This window comes from Hibiscus syriacus, unplaced genomic scaffold (assembly GCF_006381635.1).
Source record: "Hibiscus syriacus cultivar Baekdansim isolate YM2019G1 unplaced genomic scaffold, ASM638163v2 tig00111954_pilon, whole genome shotgun sequence".
Lineage (NCBI taxonomy): Eukaryota > Viridiplantae > Streptophyta > Magnoliopsida > Malvales > Malvaceae > Hibiscus > Hibiscus syriacus.
This window is the reverse complement of record NW_024063221.1, coordinates 494,722-509,096: the sequence shown is the minus strand read 5'-3', so window position 1 is coordinate 509,096 and position 14,375 is coordinate 494,722. Positions and strand designations below refer to the sequence as shown.

General features: G+C 37.2%; 2 protein-coding genes across 3 annotated transcripts; one reads left to right on the top strand and one right to left on the bottom strand.

Moving 5' to 3' along the window:
* Nucleotides 1–4,464: 4,464 nt before the first annotated feature.
* LOC120173528 lies at nucleotides 4,465–7,152 on the top strand. 2 transcript variants are annotated; one of them, XM_039180664.1, is made up of 2 exons: nucleotides 4,465–6,199; nucleotides 6,280–7,152. In XM_039180664.1, the coding sequence occupies exons 1-2, from the start codon at nucleotides 6,032–6,034 to the stop codon at nucleotides 6,955–6,957; spliced, it is 846 nt and encodes a 281-aa protein (XP_039036595.1). In that variant the 5' UTR covers nucleotides 4,465–6,031; the 3' UTR covers nucleotides 6,958–7,152. Both variants share the same exon structure in this region; 1 of them encodes a protein (XP_039036595.1).
* A 282-nt stretch (nucleotides 7,153–7,434) lies between these two features.
* Nucleotides 7,435–8,827, bottom strand: LOC120173473 (probable inactive receptor kinase At2g26730). The gene is made up of 2 exons (XM_039180631.1): nucleotides 8,362–8,827; nucleotides 7,435–8,109 (listed from the first exon to the last, which is right to left on the bottom strand). Exons 1-2 carry the CDS (start codon nucleotides 8,810–8,812, stop codon nucleotides 7,550–7,552), a joined length of 1,011 nt encoding a protein of 336 aa, XP_039036562.1. The 5' UTR covers nucleotides 8,813–8,827; the 3' UTR covers nucleotides 7,435–7,549.
* Between the last annotated feature and the right edge of the window lie 5,548 nt (nucleotides 8,828–14,375).

Sequence of the window (14,375 nt, the reverse complement as noted above, 5' to 3'; positions counted from 1 at the left end):
CAGCTTCAGTTTGTCCGTAGTCATCGTCTTTGTCAACATGTCTGCCGGATTTTGAGCTCCACTAATCTTTTCAAGTTTCAAAATCTCATCTTCCTGAAGAGACCAGATAAAATGATATCGCAATTGTATGTGCTTCATTATGGAATGAAAAGACGGATTCTTTGCTAGATGGATAACACTTTGACTGTCGCAATATAAGACATTGTTTTCGTGTTTCTTGCCTAACTCTTCCAAGAAACTTTGGAGCCAAACCATCTCCTTGCTGGCTTCCGTAACAGCGACATATTCTGCTTCAGTTGTGGAGAGAGCAACTATCTTTTGTAGTTGAGAAACCTAACTCACTGCAGTTCCTCCTAGAGTATAGACATACCCTGTAGTGCTTCTTCTGATCTCGACATTTCCGGCTAAGTCAACATCTACATAGCATGTCAGTATCGTATCTCCACATTTGAAACAAAGTGTTTTGTTTGTGGTACCCCGCAGATATCTGAGGATCCATTTGACTGCTTCCAGTGCACCTTGCTTGGATTATTCATGTATCTGCTAACAACTCCCACTGCATGAGCAATATCTGGTCTAGTACAAACCAAGGCATACATCAGACTTCCAATTGCTAAGGTATACGGCACATTCACCATGTGTGCACGTTCTTCCTCCGTCTTTAGTGACTGTTCTTTGGAGAGTCTAAAATGAACACCTAAAGGTGTACTTACTGGTTTAGCATCTTGCATGTTGAACCTGGAGAGTACTTTGTTGATGTACTCAGCATGTGATAACATCAAAGTCCCCGATTTTGTGTCTCTCTTGATCCTCATCCCAAGAATCTGCTTTGCAGAGCCTAGATCTTTCATTGCAAACTGCTTTGACATTTTTTCCTTCAAGTTTATAATCTCTTGCATATCTGAACCTGCAACAAGAATGTCATCAACATACAACAATAAAATAATGAAGTTGTTGTCGAACTTCTTGATGTAGCAACAATGATCTGCTTGGCATCTGATAAAATCACTGCTACCCATGAAGCTATCGAACTTCTTGTACCACTGTCTAAGAGCTTGTTTTAAACCATACAAGCTCTTCTTCAACCTGCATACCAGGTTTTTCTTACTTGCCTCTATGAAGCCTTCTGGTTGCCTCATATAGATTTCTTCCTCCAAATCACCATGAAGGAAAGCTGTCTTTACATCTAACTGCTCAAGATGTAAATTCTCTGCAGCTACAATTTTCAACATCAGTCTGACTGTAGACAGTTTTACGACTGGAGAAAAAATTTCATTATAGTCAATGAAAGCCTTTGACAACCAATCTTGCTTTGTAGTGTTTGTTCTCATCGTGCTCTTCTTTGACCCTGTAAATCCACTTGTTATGGAGTGCTTTCTTGCCTGGTGGTAATTCAGCTAATTCCCAGTCTGATTTGACATAAGCGAGTTCATCTCATCTTTCATTGAAGACTCCTACTTGACTGAATCATCCACCTTCATTGATTCATTATAGCACTCTGATTCACTATTGCCAGTCAGCAACAAGTAGTGCAAAGAAGGCGAATAACGCTGGGTTGGTTTAGGAATTCTGGAGGAGCGTCTTAGTTCTGGTGTGCTTGGTTCTTCTTGAACTGCTTCAGGATTGATCTGAACATCATTTCCAGAAATCTCCTCGAACTCAGCAAATTCCTTTATTTCAGCTTCGGTATTAGAGCTATTTGATTCTATGGTTGACCTGTCTTTGTACATCACATTCTCATTGAAAATGACATCTCTACTTCTGATGATCTTCCGATTTTCGTAGTCCCAAAACCGGTAACCAAACTCATCACCACCATAACCAACAAACACATATTTGTTGGAATTGACATCAAGTTTACTTCTTTCATAAGAATTTATGTGTACATAAGAAATACAACCAAATACTCTTAAGTGTGAAAGGTTTATTTCTTTTATGCTCCAAACTTCCTCTGGTATTCCGTCATCCAAAGGAACTGAGGGCCCACGGTTGATCAGGTAAGCTGCAGTGTTGATAGCTTCAGCCCATAGCAATTTGGGCAATCCGGCATGTATCCTCATGCTTCTGGCACGTTCATTCAGAGTTTTGTTCATGCGCTCTGCTACGCCATTCTACTGCGGTGTCATGGGAACTGTTGTCTCCATATTGATCCCATTGTTTGCATATAAATCTCTGAATCTATTATTTTTGTACTCTCTCCATTGTCAGACCTCAATCGCTTGATTTTCAAACCAGTCTTATTTTCACCATGGCCTTCCATTTTCTGAAGGTATCAAAGACTTCTGATTTCTTCTTCAGAAAATAAACCCACACCTTTCTTGTAGAATCATCGATGAATGTGACATAATTTAGTGAGCTTGCAAGAGATGGAACTAGAGATGGTCCCTATACATCAGTATGAATCAACTCTAATTTTTCAGCCTTGGGTGTCTTGCCAATCTTTGCAAAACTTACTTTATTTTGTTTGTCAAAGATGCAATCTTCACATAGTCCGACATCTACATTCTTTAGATCCGACAGCTTTCCTTTAGACAAAAGTGTCTTCATCCCTTTCTTGCTCATATGGCCAAGCCTTTGGTGCCATAGGTTTGATTTCCCATCAGCGTCTGCTACTGCAATGATATTCTCTAAGTTTAAGGTTACATAGAGAGTACTAGTCTTCTTACCACAAGCAATGATGAGTGCTCCTTTGGTAATCTTCCATTCACAACCTGAAAAGGTTGTACTATAACCTTCTCCATCAAGCTGTCATACAGAAATCAAACTTCTCTTGAGGCCAGGAATATGTCTCACTTCTTTCAGTTTCCAGGTGGTCTGGTTTGGCAACTTTAATCAGATGTCTCCTTTTCCGACAATCTTCAAGGTTTCATCATCAGCCAGATGAACCTTCCCAAAATCACCACTGACATAGTTCTCCATGATTTCTTGGCATAGGGTGGAGTGGAAAGATGCCCCTGAATCCAAGATCCATGATTCAATCGGACTATTGACGCTTAGAATCATGGCATCACATGTCTCCTCTATCATGTTGGCAGATTCCTGTGCACCGGTATCTTTCTTAAGTGCTCGACAATCTCTTTCAAAGTGACCCTTCTTGCCACAATTATAACATGTAAAATCTTTCCTTCCCGTTCTTGATTTCTCCTTTCTGGATTTGGATTTGCCACGATTTGAATTTCTTTCTGAAGTTCTCCCTCTGGACTCCGTATGCAAGGCTGAGGAGGTTGATGCTTCACCCGATTCTCTCCGTCGAATTTCTTCTCTCAGTACCAGATCCCGAACATCGTCGAATTTCAATTTACTGTTTTTCGACGAGCTGCTAACTGCTGTAACTGTAGCATTCCAACTGTTTGGTAAAGATGATAAGAGAATTAAAGCTCGAACTTCATCATCGAATTCAATTTCCACAGAACTCAACTGGGTTGTGATTGTGTTGAGTTCATTTAGGTGTTGAGCCACTGATGCCCCTTCCGCGATCTGCAAATTGAATAAGTTCCTCATCAAATGAACTTTGTTTGAAGCTTATGGCTTCTTATACATACTAGAGAGAGCCGTCATAAGACCTGCCGATGTCTTTTCCTTTGCTATGTTGAAAGCAACATTTCGGGATATCGTCAGTCGGATAACTCCGAGGGCTTGTCTGTCGAGAAAAGCCCAGTCTTCATTCATCATGCCCTCTGGTTGCTTTCCTGAGAGAGGTTTATATAGATTTTTCTGGTACAGAAAATCTTCAATATGCATCTTCCAAAAGTCAAAGTTTGCACCATCGAACTTTTCAATTTTTACCTTCCCTTCGTCTGCAGACATCGGTCCCACTCGAATCTGGCTTCGTTTGGATCGTTTCTGACAATTCTTGCGAACCATCGTGTATTAGAATACCTCCGTCGACAAATTCATATCGCCGACAAATTTTTTACTATTCACGAAATTTATTATTCACGTGAATAGTCATGAATAGTAACCTAAAAAAATTGACAAAATTCACAACTAAAAGCTCTGATTACCAGTTGTTAGGAAATAAACTGAGTACGAGTAATTTCTCTATAACCAGATTAGTGAGAATGCAAAATAAAAGCAGAAAAATAATACCCGAAATTGATAACGGAGTTCAGCCAATTTTGTCTACGTCTTCGGAATGCTGCAGATATTTTACTAAAGAGAGAAAAATTACACGTGTTTACAAAACACTCACTACTTACAAGAGAACTCTCTAAACTCTTTAGTATTGGGAGAAAGAAATGAATTTTGGGATTTTGAGATGATTTAAAAGCTAAATAAACTAGAGTATTTATAATTGAAGCTTAATGATTAATCTTTTAAATACCCTAAAATATTCAGTAACTAAAGTATAATTAACCCAAAAATATTTTAATTAAAATATTAGTACACCAAATTCGATACCTTTGTTGAAAAACACCACCAATCCTTTGTTAAGAAAAAGAAAAAAAAGGCATGCGCCCCCTCCCCCTCTGACTTTTGTGTTTAACAGGAACTTCATCTTCAACTTTATCTTCTACCAAAGCATGTGACTGCGATGAGATTTCGGAGCTTCAAACCAGCCACGTTCCAATATACGTTAAACGCCGCCGTTTTGGTTTCTTACTAGAAGATCAATGTTTTGCTTGTTCTACGCTATCCTAAAGTCTTCAATTTGACCCAAAGAGCAATCCAGGGAGAAATGATGAATCTAAATAAACAAGGAGAGACAAGGTACTTCAGTAAAGTTAATATCTCTTCTCATTTGAGTGGCAACTCGATATACGAATTTAGTTCAGAATTGATCCGGTATACAACTTTTGATCCACCCCCTTTCCAAGATGAATTGATGGAAGATGGTGTTCAGATGTTTACTGCTAGAGAATTCTTTCAAGTACTTTACCATTCCCCCGGGTAATTTTCAAGTACTGCTCCAAATTACATGTTCAACAGAAGCTATAAGAATCAGATCCATGACAAATTAGGCCCTTTCGTGCTCCGGAAGGAGATGCAGGCTGCTGATGGTTCGAGTTTTGACGACGTAAAGCTCATTTTCCAACATGTCAAATGCGAGCAAGATACTAATAGACCCGGAATTGCAAAGGTTTCTTCAGTGCCGAGAGCATTTACCAAAGGAAGCTTTCAACATTTGGAAAGATTAAGAACCGGTCTTTCGGGGTCGACTTTAGCCACTGAGGGTATATGGAATTCTTCTTCTGGACAGCTTTTCATGGTTGGATGTCAAGGGACGGTCGAACCAGGGTTCGAAGGATGTCACTATGTGATTGCAATGTACTTTCCACGTTCATTTTCCATTAAGCAGAGAAGCTCCCTATTTGGAACCATATCCAACGTGAAAAAGGATATAGCTTTGGACAATCCCTTATATTTTGGTGCAATGGAAGGCATTTCCGCAGAGATATCACGGAATATATATATACCGTACAATTATTCCAAGATCAATTTGGTCAATGCGTTTGAGAGTAGAACTCTACCGTATCAAATTCTAAACATTCTCAAGCAGTGGCTCTTCCACTATCCGGCTCTGAAAGACGTAGAAAAACCGCTTGCTCAGTTGAGCCACTTGACCAATAATCTTGCTTTAGATGGCTATGTAGTCCCAGATGATCAGCCAATTGCTAGGCCAAAATCTCGAGTCCTCATTCAGCTTGAGTTGCTTACTTTAGGTCCATTATCTGGATGGTCTGAACCCAATTTGTTGAAGGGAAGTCTCAGAAAGAAACCTGCCATTACAAAAGATGATCTCACAAGCTGCAGGTTCTTGAATGTGTCAATGCATCTCGCATTCAAAACTGAGAAAGAATACAAGCAAACACCTTACAAAAATGTCTCAGAATTGTCCCTGGAAGTCTACATGATCCGACTTTAGGTGAGATGCATTTGATTGCATGTAGGAAGGCTTTGGTTGCGAGTATTGGCTTAGAACGAGGCCAAGATTGTCTTATATCAGTTAAAATTCAGGACCCGTCCAGAAACTTACAATGGTGGCAAAAACCATTTGCCAAGATCACCATCAGCAACCAAAGGAAAGAAGATGACCGACCCCCTCTACTTTAGCTTGATTACCATTCATTCTCGTTTGACTAATTATCCAGATTATTTTGAAGTAATTGCTGGTAAAGCATTCTTGGAGCCGGTCGTAGGCATTCTACTGCTCACAGTGTCGATTGCTCTCATACGGAACCAGTTCTCATATATGAAGGTAAATGCAGATATTGTTCCTTACATTTCTGCTACCATGCTTTCTTTTCAGTTCCTTTGATATAGCCTTCTACTGATCAGTGGAACCAAAATCGTACTGAAAACGATGGAACTCAAGCTTACAACATGGTTCCTCGCAATCATCCTGCATACAGAACTTTGAAACTTCTTCAAAGTTTCGTGAAGGCTCTTTTCCATTTGGCAAGACTTTTCCATACGGAAAGGGACTCTAGAAGCAAGACCCTCTCTCAAAGGTCCTCTACGCAAAGATGTGGTTCAAGAGAAAAAAGGGTTATGCTGATTACCATGGCTATATACGCTTTCGGATTTCTGATTTGGTTTGTTGCTGGTTACAATCCTGATGTACAAGTACAACAGCTAAATCCCGAAAAGGACAGGCATGGACCAAGAAATGGGCAGATGTGGCAAACTCAGATGGGTATAATGACGGGTTTTGTTTACTTTGTTCAAGACTACTTTCTGCTTCCTCAGATTATTAGCAATGGATTGATGGCAATGCCTGGTAAATCCTTGATGGAAGCCTATTACCTCGGATTGACATCAGTAAGGCTGGTTATGATCTTCTTTGACTATGTAATGGATCCTATTACACAAGCCAAAGTGGAAAATTTTGATGTTGACTCGAGTTCAAACTCGAAACGTCTAACGTTCACCATGGTTCTTGGTCCGTCAACCATGATTATGTGTGCAATTCGAGTCTATATCCAGCAAAACTGGAAACACCAGAAGCATAGTTAGTCTCCGAATAGTTTACAAGCATTGTAATATTATGTAATGTGTGGTCTTGTCCTCTAAATTCATCTTAGAATCAATCAGTACCTGCAAAACACAAGTGTTTTTGCTGTCATTGTTTCGGTTCAATTGGATAATATGATTAACCTTGTTCAAGGTTGTAAGGAATTATATTCGGGAGTAGCCCCAATTGCTTAGGTATGATAGGCCATATTAACCTTTTCTCTTTTTTAACTTAAATTTGATGTGATTTTGTAGAAGTGATTACTGAGTCACTAAATTTTTTCATAAAGCAATTGCAAGCATTGTAATGATTCCTTTTTAAAAAATAAGTTATTGTAAAATGATGTATATTGCCACACTAATAAAATAACGTCATGAATAACTGTGAAACGAGTAGCATGTGAAAAACAAATCATGTAACCTATGTAAAAGCAATCCCAATGTTATATATCATCATATGAAAATAAACCCAAGAAAACGAGAGAAAAAATAATTCTTCAAAACACACACACACACAAAGTTGGAGACAATCCTTGCTCGCACAGTCAAGTATTTTTGCTTTGTTTCTGGGCATTATGCTTAAGGTGTGGTAGACCTAGGCGTTATGACCATCATATGTTCCTTGTCTAGTCACATCTTCAATCATTCGAATCACGCTTTGATTAGGTAGCGTCGATACACAGCACATGGCAATTTGTAACAGCTGCACCATTTCCTCCTCAATGTTGTCATATCTCAACAACTCGGCGTCGAAAACCTCGGCGGTCCATTCCTCACGAACTGTGGCCTGAACCCAACGAGGAAGATTAATCCCGTCTGCCCCTAGTGGTGCGTGGTTAGGTGATTTACCTGTTAATAACCCTAGTAACAACACTCCAAAGCTATAAACATCGGACTTGAAGGTAACTCTGCGGAATTCAAGCACTTCAGGTGCTAGGTAGCCTCTAAGACGACTAGGCAGAGCGGGGTTGGCAAAGAGCGGGATGAGACCGTAGTCCGAGATACAGGCTTCTTGGTCCGGTCCAAAAAGGATATTGGAGGACTTGATGTTGCCGTGGACAAAGTTGGAAACATGGAGATATGATAGCCCCCTACCCGTGCTTACCGCTATTTTCAACCGATTGTTCCACTCCAACGGAGTAGTACGTCTGCTACCTGCAATACTAAAATCACAAAATAATAAGTTGTTGACAGAATATTGTGTTGTTGCTGCCCATGATATTAGAATATTTAATTCGAAAATGCTTTGGAAGGAGCTTCATTAGAGGCTGGAACCGTGTGGCATGGCAGAATTTGTAAGGGTAGGTCCCTTCTTACTTTCATTTTAAACTTAACATGGAATGCTTGTATTGTATGGTATCTACTTGATTTTGAATATTATGAGTGCAAGTAAACAGAGAAACTAACCGTGAAGACGAGCAGACAAGCTACCACCGGCCATGAAATCGTAAACCAGCAATTTATCATCCCTTGAGTAATAATACGCCCTCAACGGAACCAACCTTTCATGCTTAATAACTCTACCCAAAATTTCCGTCTGTATTTCCATCTCTCTTTTACTAACCGCCACGTCTTTCAACACTTTTACGACCACCGTCATCTCTTCCTCCAACATCGCCTTGTACGATGTCCCAACGCTGCCTTTCCCCAACACTTCAACTGAAGCATTCAACAACTCCTCCAATTGGAAACCATAAACTCCACTTTCGAAAAACACTAGCTTATTACTTTCTTCTTGCCTCTTTCTGGCTATGTGAAGACGCGGTCCCCGCCTACGTTTCTGCTGCTTTTCCGGCCTACGTTTCTGTTTGCGGAGGCAAAGCACCAACAATAGCCCCACCATTACACACCCCACCATAATGGCTATAATATGGCCGGTGGAGAGCCCCCTCCACTTTTTACGGGGAGCTTGCTTGTCTTGAACGCCTTCTGGGTTTACTCCACAACTCAGTACAACTGAAACTAAAGTAACACACACATAATTCAGCACCATTTTTTTGGATTTAAGGTTAAAAAACATAACACCACTATTTTGCTGAAATTTTGTCGGCAGCTTCCTGGAAACGATTAGGGATTGTCACGGGTTAATATACAATTAATATACGGTATTACCGGATACATTAAAATTTATTTAATAAATTCAATTTAGCGGTACCTATTATGTTGACAACTAATAATGTTTTAGGTAGAAAATATAAAAAACTATTAAAAAATTTATTAACCAGTAAACTTTGGTTATCGGTAAGTACCTATCTTTTTTATAAAAGTGTCCATACTTTTAACATATCAAGTAAATTTTACCGGTTTTGTCATAATGAATCTGGTTTTGTCATATTTTTACCTGTTATATTGTAAAGTATCTATCCTTTTTATAAAAGTGTCCATACTTATTTCACTGTGAAAATATATTTATTATTATATTTGGTTAATATTGTTAAATTTAAATTCTAAATAATATTTTATAAAATATCAAAACAATCAAATAATTTTTTGTGTAAATGAAATTATTAAATTAATATTGTAGGTGGAAAACATGAAACACTATTAAAAAAAATTGAAACATAAATTACATAACTTAAAAAAATATATATCATTTTTATAAAAGTGTCCATACTTATTTCACTGTGGAAAACATATTTATTATTATATTTGGTTAATATTGTTAAATTTAAATTCTAAATAATATTTTATAAAATATTAAAACAATCAAATAATTTTTTGTGTAAATGAAATTATTAAATTAATATTGTAGGTGGAAAACATGAAACACTATTAAAAAAATTAAAACATAAATTACATAACTTTAAAAAAAGTATATATCATTTTTATAAAAGTGTCCATACTTATAAAAATAGGTCTAAGTCATGAATAAATATTAAAAAATTGTACTACCAGTTCGCGTCGATCCAAAACGATATAACAGGTAAAACTATGACAAAATCGGTATAGAAATGATAAAACCGGTAAAGCGCTACCAGATACATTTAAAGTGTCGGTACTTTAATATAAGGATCGACACTTCGTGAATTTAAAAGAGAAGCAGTTTTAAATCCTATAAAGTGTCGATACTTTTAAAAAATGTATCGATCCAGTATGATATACCAGGTAAAAATATGATAAAACCGATAACAAAATGATAAAACCGGTAAAACGTTACCGGATATATTGAACGTGTCGATACTTTATATAAGGATCGACACTTTGTGAATTTAAAAGAGAAGCAGTTTTAGCGCCTATAATGTGTCGATACTTTAAAAAAATATATCGATCCACAACGATATAACAGGTAAAAATATGATAAAACCGGTATCAAAATGATAAAACCGGTAAAATGATACCGGATATATTGAAATTGTCGATACTTTCGTAAGTACGTGTAATAAATTATCGATACTTTCAAAGAAATAGGTAATTATCCTTTCGAAAGTATTGACACCTGACATAAAAGTATCGACACTTTTGTATTTGTATCGATTAAATATAAATAACATATCCGATGAAAATATAAGCTAAATATCCTCTGAAAATAGATAGAACGGACGAGTTTTTGAAATCGAAGCGTAATTGTTGTGGTATTTCAGAAGGCGTTTCTAAAGCGAAGTTTGTTTGTTTGTTGCTGCAGTCGAATCGAAAAGTATGTTGTCGAAACCCTAGTTTTTTATTATTACAGTAATCGCGATAGGGTTTTTATGTGTTGTTTGGGGTTTTGGAGTAAAGAAGCATTTGGGACCGATTGCAGGTAGAAAGTGATATTCAAGGAAAAATATAAATATCGATACTTTTATTAAATATTATAGGTAGAAAATGATATTATAGGTTGTATAAATGTGCCGACACATTTTGGTGTGGCCATTCAAATTCTTTTGAAGAAAACCGTTTTACCACAAGAGTAATTATCTATATTTGTATATTGAATAAAGTGTATGTAACAAAATAATTTGATTTGCGTAAACTGATATATGAAGGAAAAATGGAGTCAATGGGTTGGAAAATTGTTGGTGGAGCAGATGACTTTGAAATTGAGGCCGAGACTCGAAAGCAACCAAAGGGTGGATATATGTACTTCTAGTAAGTATCAATGTCTTTTTGTTATTATTGTTGAAATGGTAATTGGATTAAAGTATCGATAAACTTTAAATTGATTACAAATTTTAAATGTTGACAGTATGGCCGAATGCAAAAGGATGAAGAAAGATGGCACACAGAGCGGTTCGGTATGTAAAATGAAATTGACATTGAGTAGTATTTAGTGTTAATGTATTGATTAAGAAACGTTTATGTTTTATATTAGGTGACAAAAGATGTGAGGTCCAAATGGAATTCAATGAGTGATGCTGAAAAGGAACCTTACATCACACAGTCAAGGAATGATAGTAAAGAATACAAAGAACGGAGGAAAGCACATGAAAATAAGGTATTCATTAAACTTGTAAATACTTTGATACAAAATATATAAGAACTATAACATTATATATTGTTAAAAAATGTAGGAAGTGTCGACAAGATGCAGCATTAAAAGGGTGAATTTATTAATTAAACACCTTAAGGAGAAGGGTCAGTTGAATATGCTGGGAGAAATAGGTTTTGGATCGTTGGTAGGAGTAAGGGATCGACCTATTCGGAGGGAATTGTGTCGATCCTTGATGGCGCAATTTGATGTCAGACAATGTATTGCTAAATATGGTGAGTTTTCATTTCCTCTCGGGATCCCATGTGCTGCAGCTGTATTGGGGGTAGAAAATGAAGGCAAAAGTGTTGTAGAAGTCTGTAAGAGTAAGGACTGGAAAGCACTTGCCTCCAAATATGGTTTGAAGCATAAGGTGACATATGCTGAAATTGAAGAGGAAATAAAAAGTGGATCTTACGATGGGGATGAGTTGAAGGCCAGAGTTCTATTATACCTTGTCGGTATCTTTCTTTGTCCAACGGGTAATACGTCAACGAACAAAGAACATATGAAGCTCATTTGTGATGAAGGCTTGAAGGGTGAATTCAATTGGGCTGAATATATCCATTCGAGATTGATTGAATCAATAATCACCTTTAAAAAGGGCAGCCAGAGATACCTCAAAGGGTGCATAGCAATCTTAGAGGTAAATGAGTTGAAGAACTTTTTGTAAGTTTTTATATAAAAATATAAATTTTATTATAAATGCAGGTTGCACTGTTTGATTTTTGGTCGGGCTGTGAGGCAGTGCCAGCTTATGAAAGAACCGGAGTGGCACGCATCCGTGCATGGGGGAAGGAAAAGGTGGTTAGAGTGATGGTGAAGTTGAAGTTGGATAGAGCGAAGAAGCAAGAAAGGGTAATAAATGTAATTAAATAATATTAAGAATATAATCAATGTCTTAATATTGTAATTTAATTTTGAAGGTTATTGGCAAGGATGTAGAGGAGGCAGTGGAGGCAGAGGAGAAGAAAGGAGGGATGGTTGTATTGGGGGATGACGGTGAGTGGGACGACGGTGAGGGAAAACAGAGTAACTTCGACATTTTGATGTCTGAATTGGCTGATATCAAAAAAAATCCAATTTGAAATCATGCAAAGACAATCAAGAGTCGAAGAGAAACTTGATAGAGTCGAAGAGAAACTTGAGAGAGTCGAAGATACACTTGAGAGGCATAAGGGGTAGTAAGGGAAGTGGTGAAAGAAGTTGGGGTGTTAAGGGGTGATATTAAGATGGTGACGGGTGAAAAATTTGAGGAGTGGTGAAGGAGGTTGTGGAATTGAGGAGTGAACTTACGGGGGTGAAGGGGGTGGTTGATAAATACTTGGATGAAGGAGATCAATTGAAGGGTGAAATAAAAGAGATGAAGAGCTATGTAGAAAAAAAATACGATGAACTGAAAAAATATGAAGAAGAAAAGAGGGAGGAGGAAGAAGAAGAGATGGAAGAAATGAGGAGGAAGGAAGTCGATGTCATTTATACACTGGAGAGTGTTATAGCAGATTTGGATTCGGAATGTCCTGCACCCCAGAAGAAGAAGCAGAAGGTAAGTTGAATAAAAGAAAACTTAATTTGATTTTTATTATGTTGTTGTGACAAAAATTTGTATGCAAAATTGTAGGTTGAAAAAGCGGATATTCCAAGCGGAATTGATGACATCGAAGCTGCAATTTGTGATTATTTATGGAATAGTGAGTTAGAATCGGAGTAAGTGAAATATATTTCTTTGTGAGTTATATTTAAATATTTCATGACAACATATTAATCATAATGATTCATACAGATATTATGTAATCTCAATGGGAAATCAATTCGCTAGTGTATACGACGTTGCAACGTTGAAGCATACGGAATGGGTTGGCGGTGTGGTAAGTAGAAAGTAGAAAATGTTAAAACTTATTGAATATGTTCTGATGTGTAATTAATTTTGTTAGGTTATTGATTTGCTCGCTTGGACAGTATGCTACGATTCTCAGAAGTCACTCCGGAGGATTGGCTACCTTCCATACCACTTAGCGGTGAGTTAAATTAATAAATGGAGATAAGTAGTGTTATAGACGGTAAATTAATAATGTTTGTTGGGTAATTGCAGCAGCAGGCGTTGGATGCCAACAACAAAGAAAGTGTTGAGGGTATTGCTACCTTCTGGGGTCCCATACTGAATAACTATGTGAAATTCACCGACTGTGAGAAGGTAAAACACCATACCCATTGCAAATGATGTTTTCGGATATAGAATGTTGAATTTTGTCAAATTGGGTGTGAAATTTGTTGCAGATCATGATCACAATAAACTACCATAATTCACATTGGTATCTGTTGGTGTTGGATATGGTAGATCGTGTTGCAACAATATATGATAGTATGTTTACAACTGAAGCAGCTAAACAGAGAGTGAATGATGCTAAGAGATTGGTATGTATGTATGTATGAAAGGACATTATGTAAATTATAATGCATAATTTTTTTGGATCATAACTTCTTCTATTTTAATGCAGATTAAAATATTAGATTCTTATAATAAGAAACGCATTGGGTTGAATCCTGTGGATCTCTAGGAAAGTATCCCTTGAAAAATTTCAAATTTGTGGAGCATAAGAAGAATAAGCAATTGAATGGGTATGAGATGTTATCACAAATAGAAAGCTTAATTTATGCAGTATTCATCATAATTGACATGTGTGGTTTTCAAATTTGTAACAGACATGATGCGCATGTATGTGATGATGTGGATGGAATCGATCGGTTCTACAAGGGCAACTGGTGATTTGTAAGTGGAAAGAAAAATTCGTTTGTGGTAAAATTGTTAAAAGTCGTAGATTGAATGCTGTAGTTGACAATACTTAACGTTCTGACAATTTGAATATATGTTGTTGGAGACTGGGATCGATCGCGAATATTAAACGATCTCGTAAGCCACAATCAAAATGAACGAAGACAGGAGATAACAAAAGCTGCCATGATACATAAGAAT

Excerpts from the sequence above, each read along its gene's own strand:
- LOC120173473 (XM_039180631.1), bottom strand. The coding sequence starts at position 8,812 with ATGGTGGGGTGTGTAATGGTGGGGCTATTGTTGGTGCTTTGCCTCCGC. Across the intron at positions 8,110-8,361 it reads CTTGTCTGCTCGTCTTCACG|GTAGCAGACGTACTACTCCG; the intron begins GTTAGTTTCTCT and ends TTAGTATTGCAG.
- LOC120173528 (XM_039180664.1), top strand. The coding sequence starts at position 6,032 with ATGACCGACCCCCTCTACTTTAGCTTGATTACCATTCATTCTCGTTTG. Across the intron at positions 6,200-6,279 it reads ACCAGTTCTCATATATGAAG|TGGAACCAAAATCGTACTGA; the intron begins GTAAATGCAGAT and ends TCTACTGATCAG.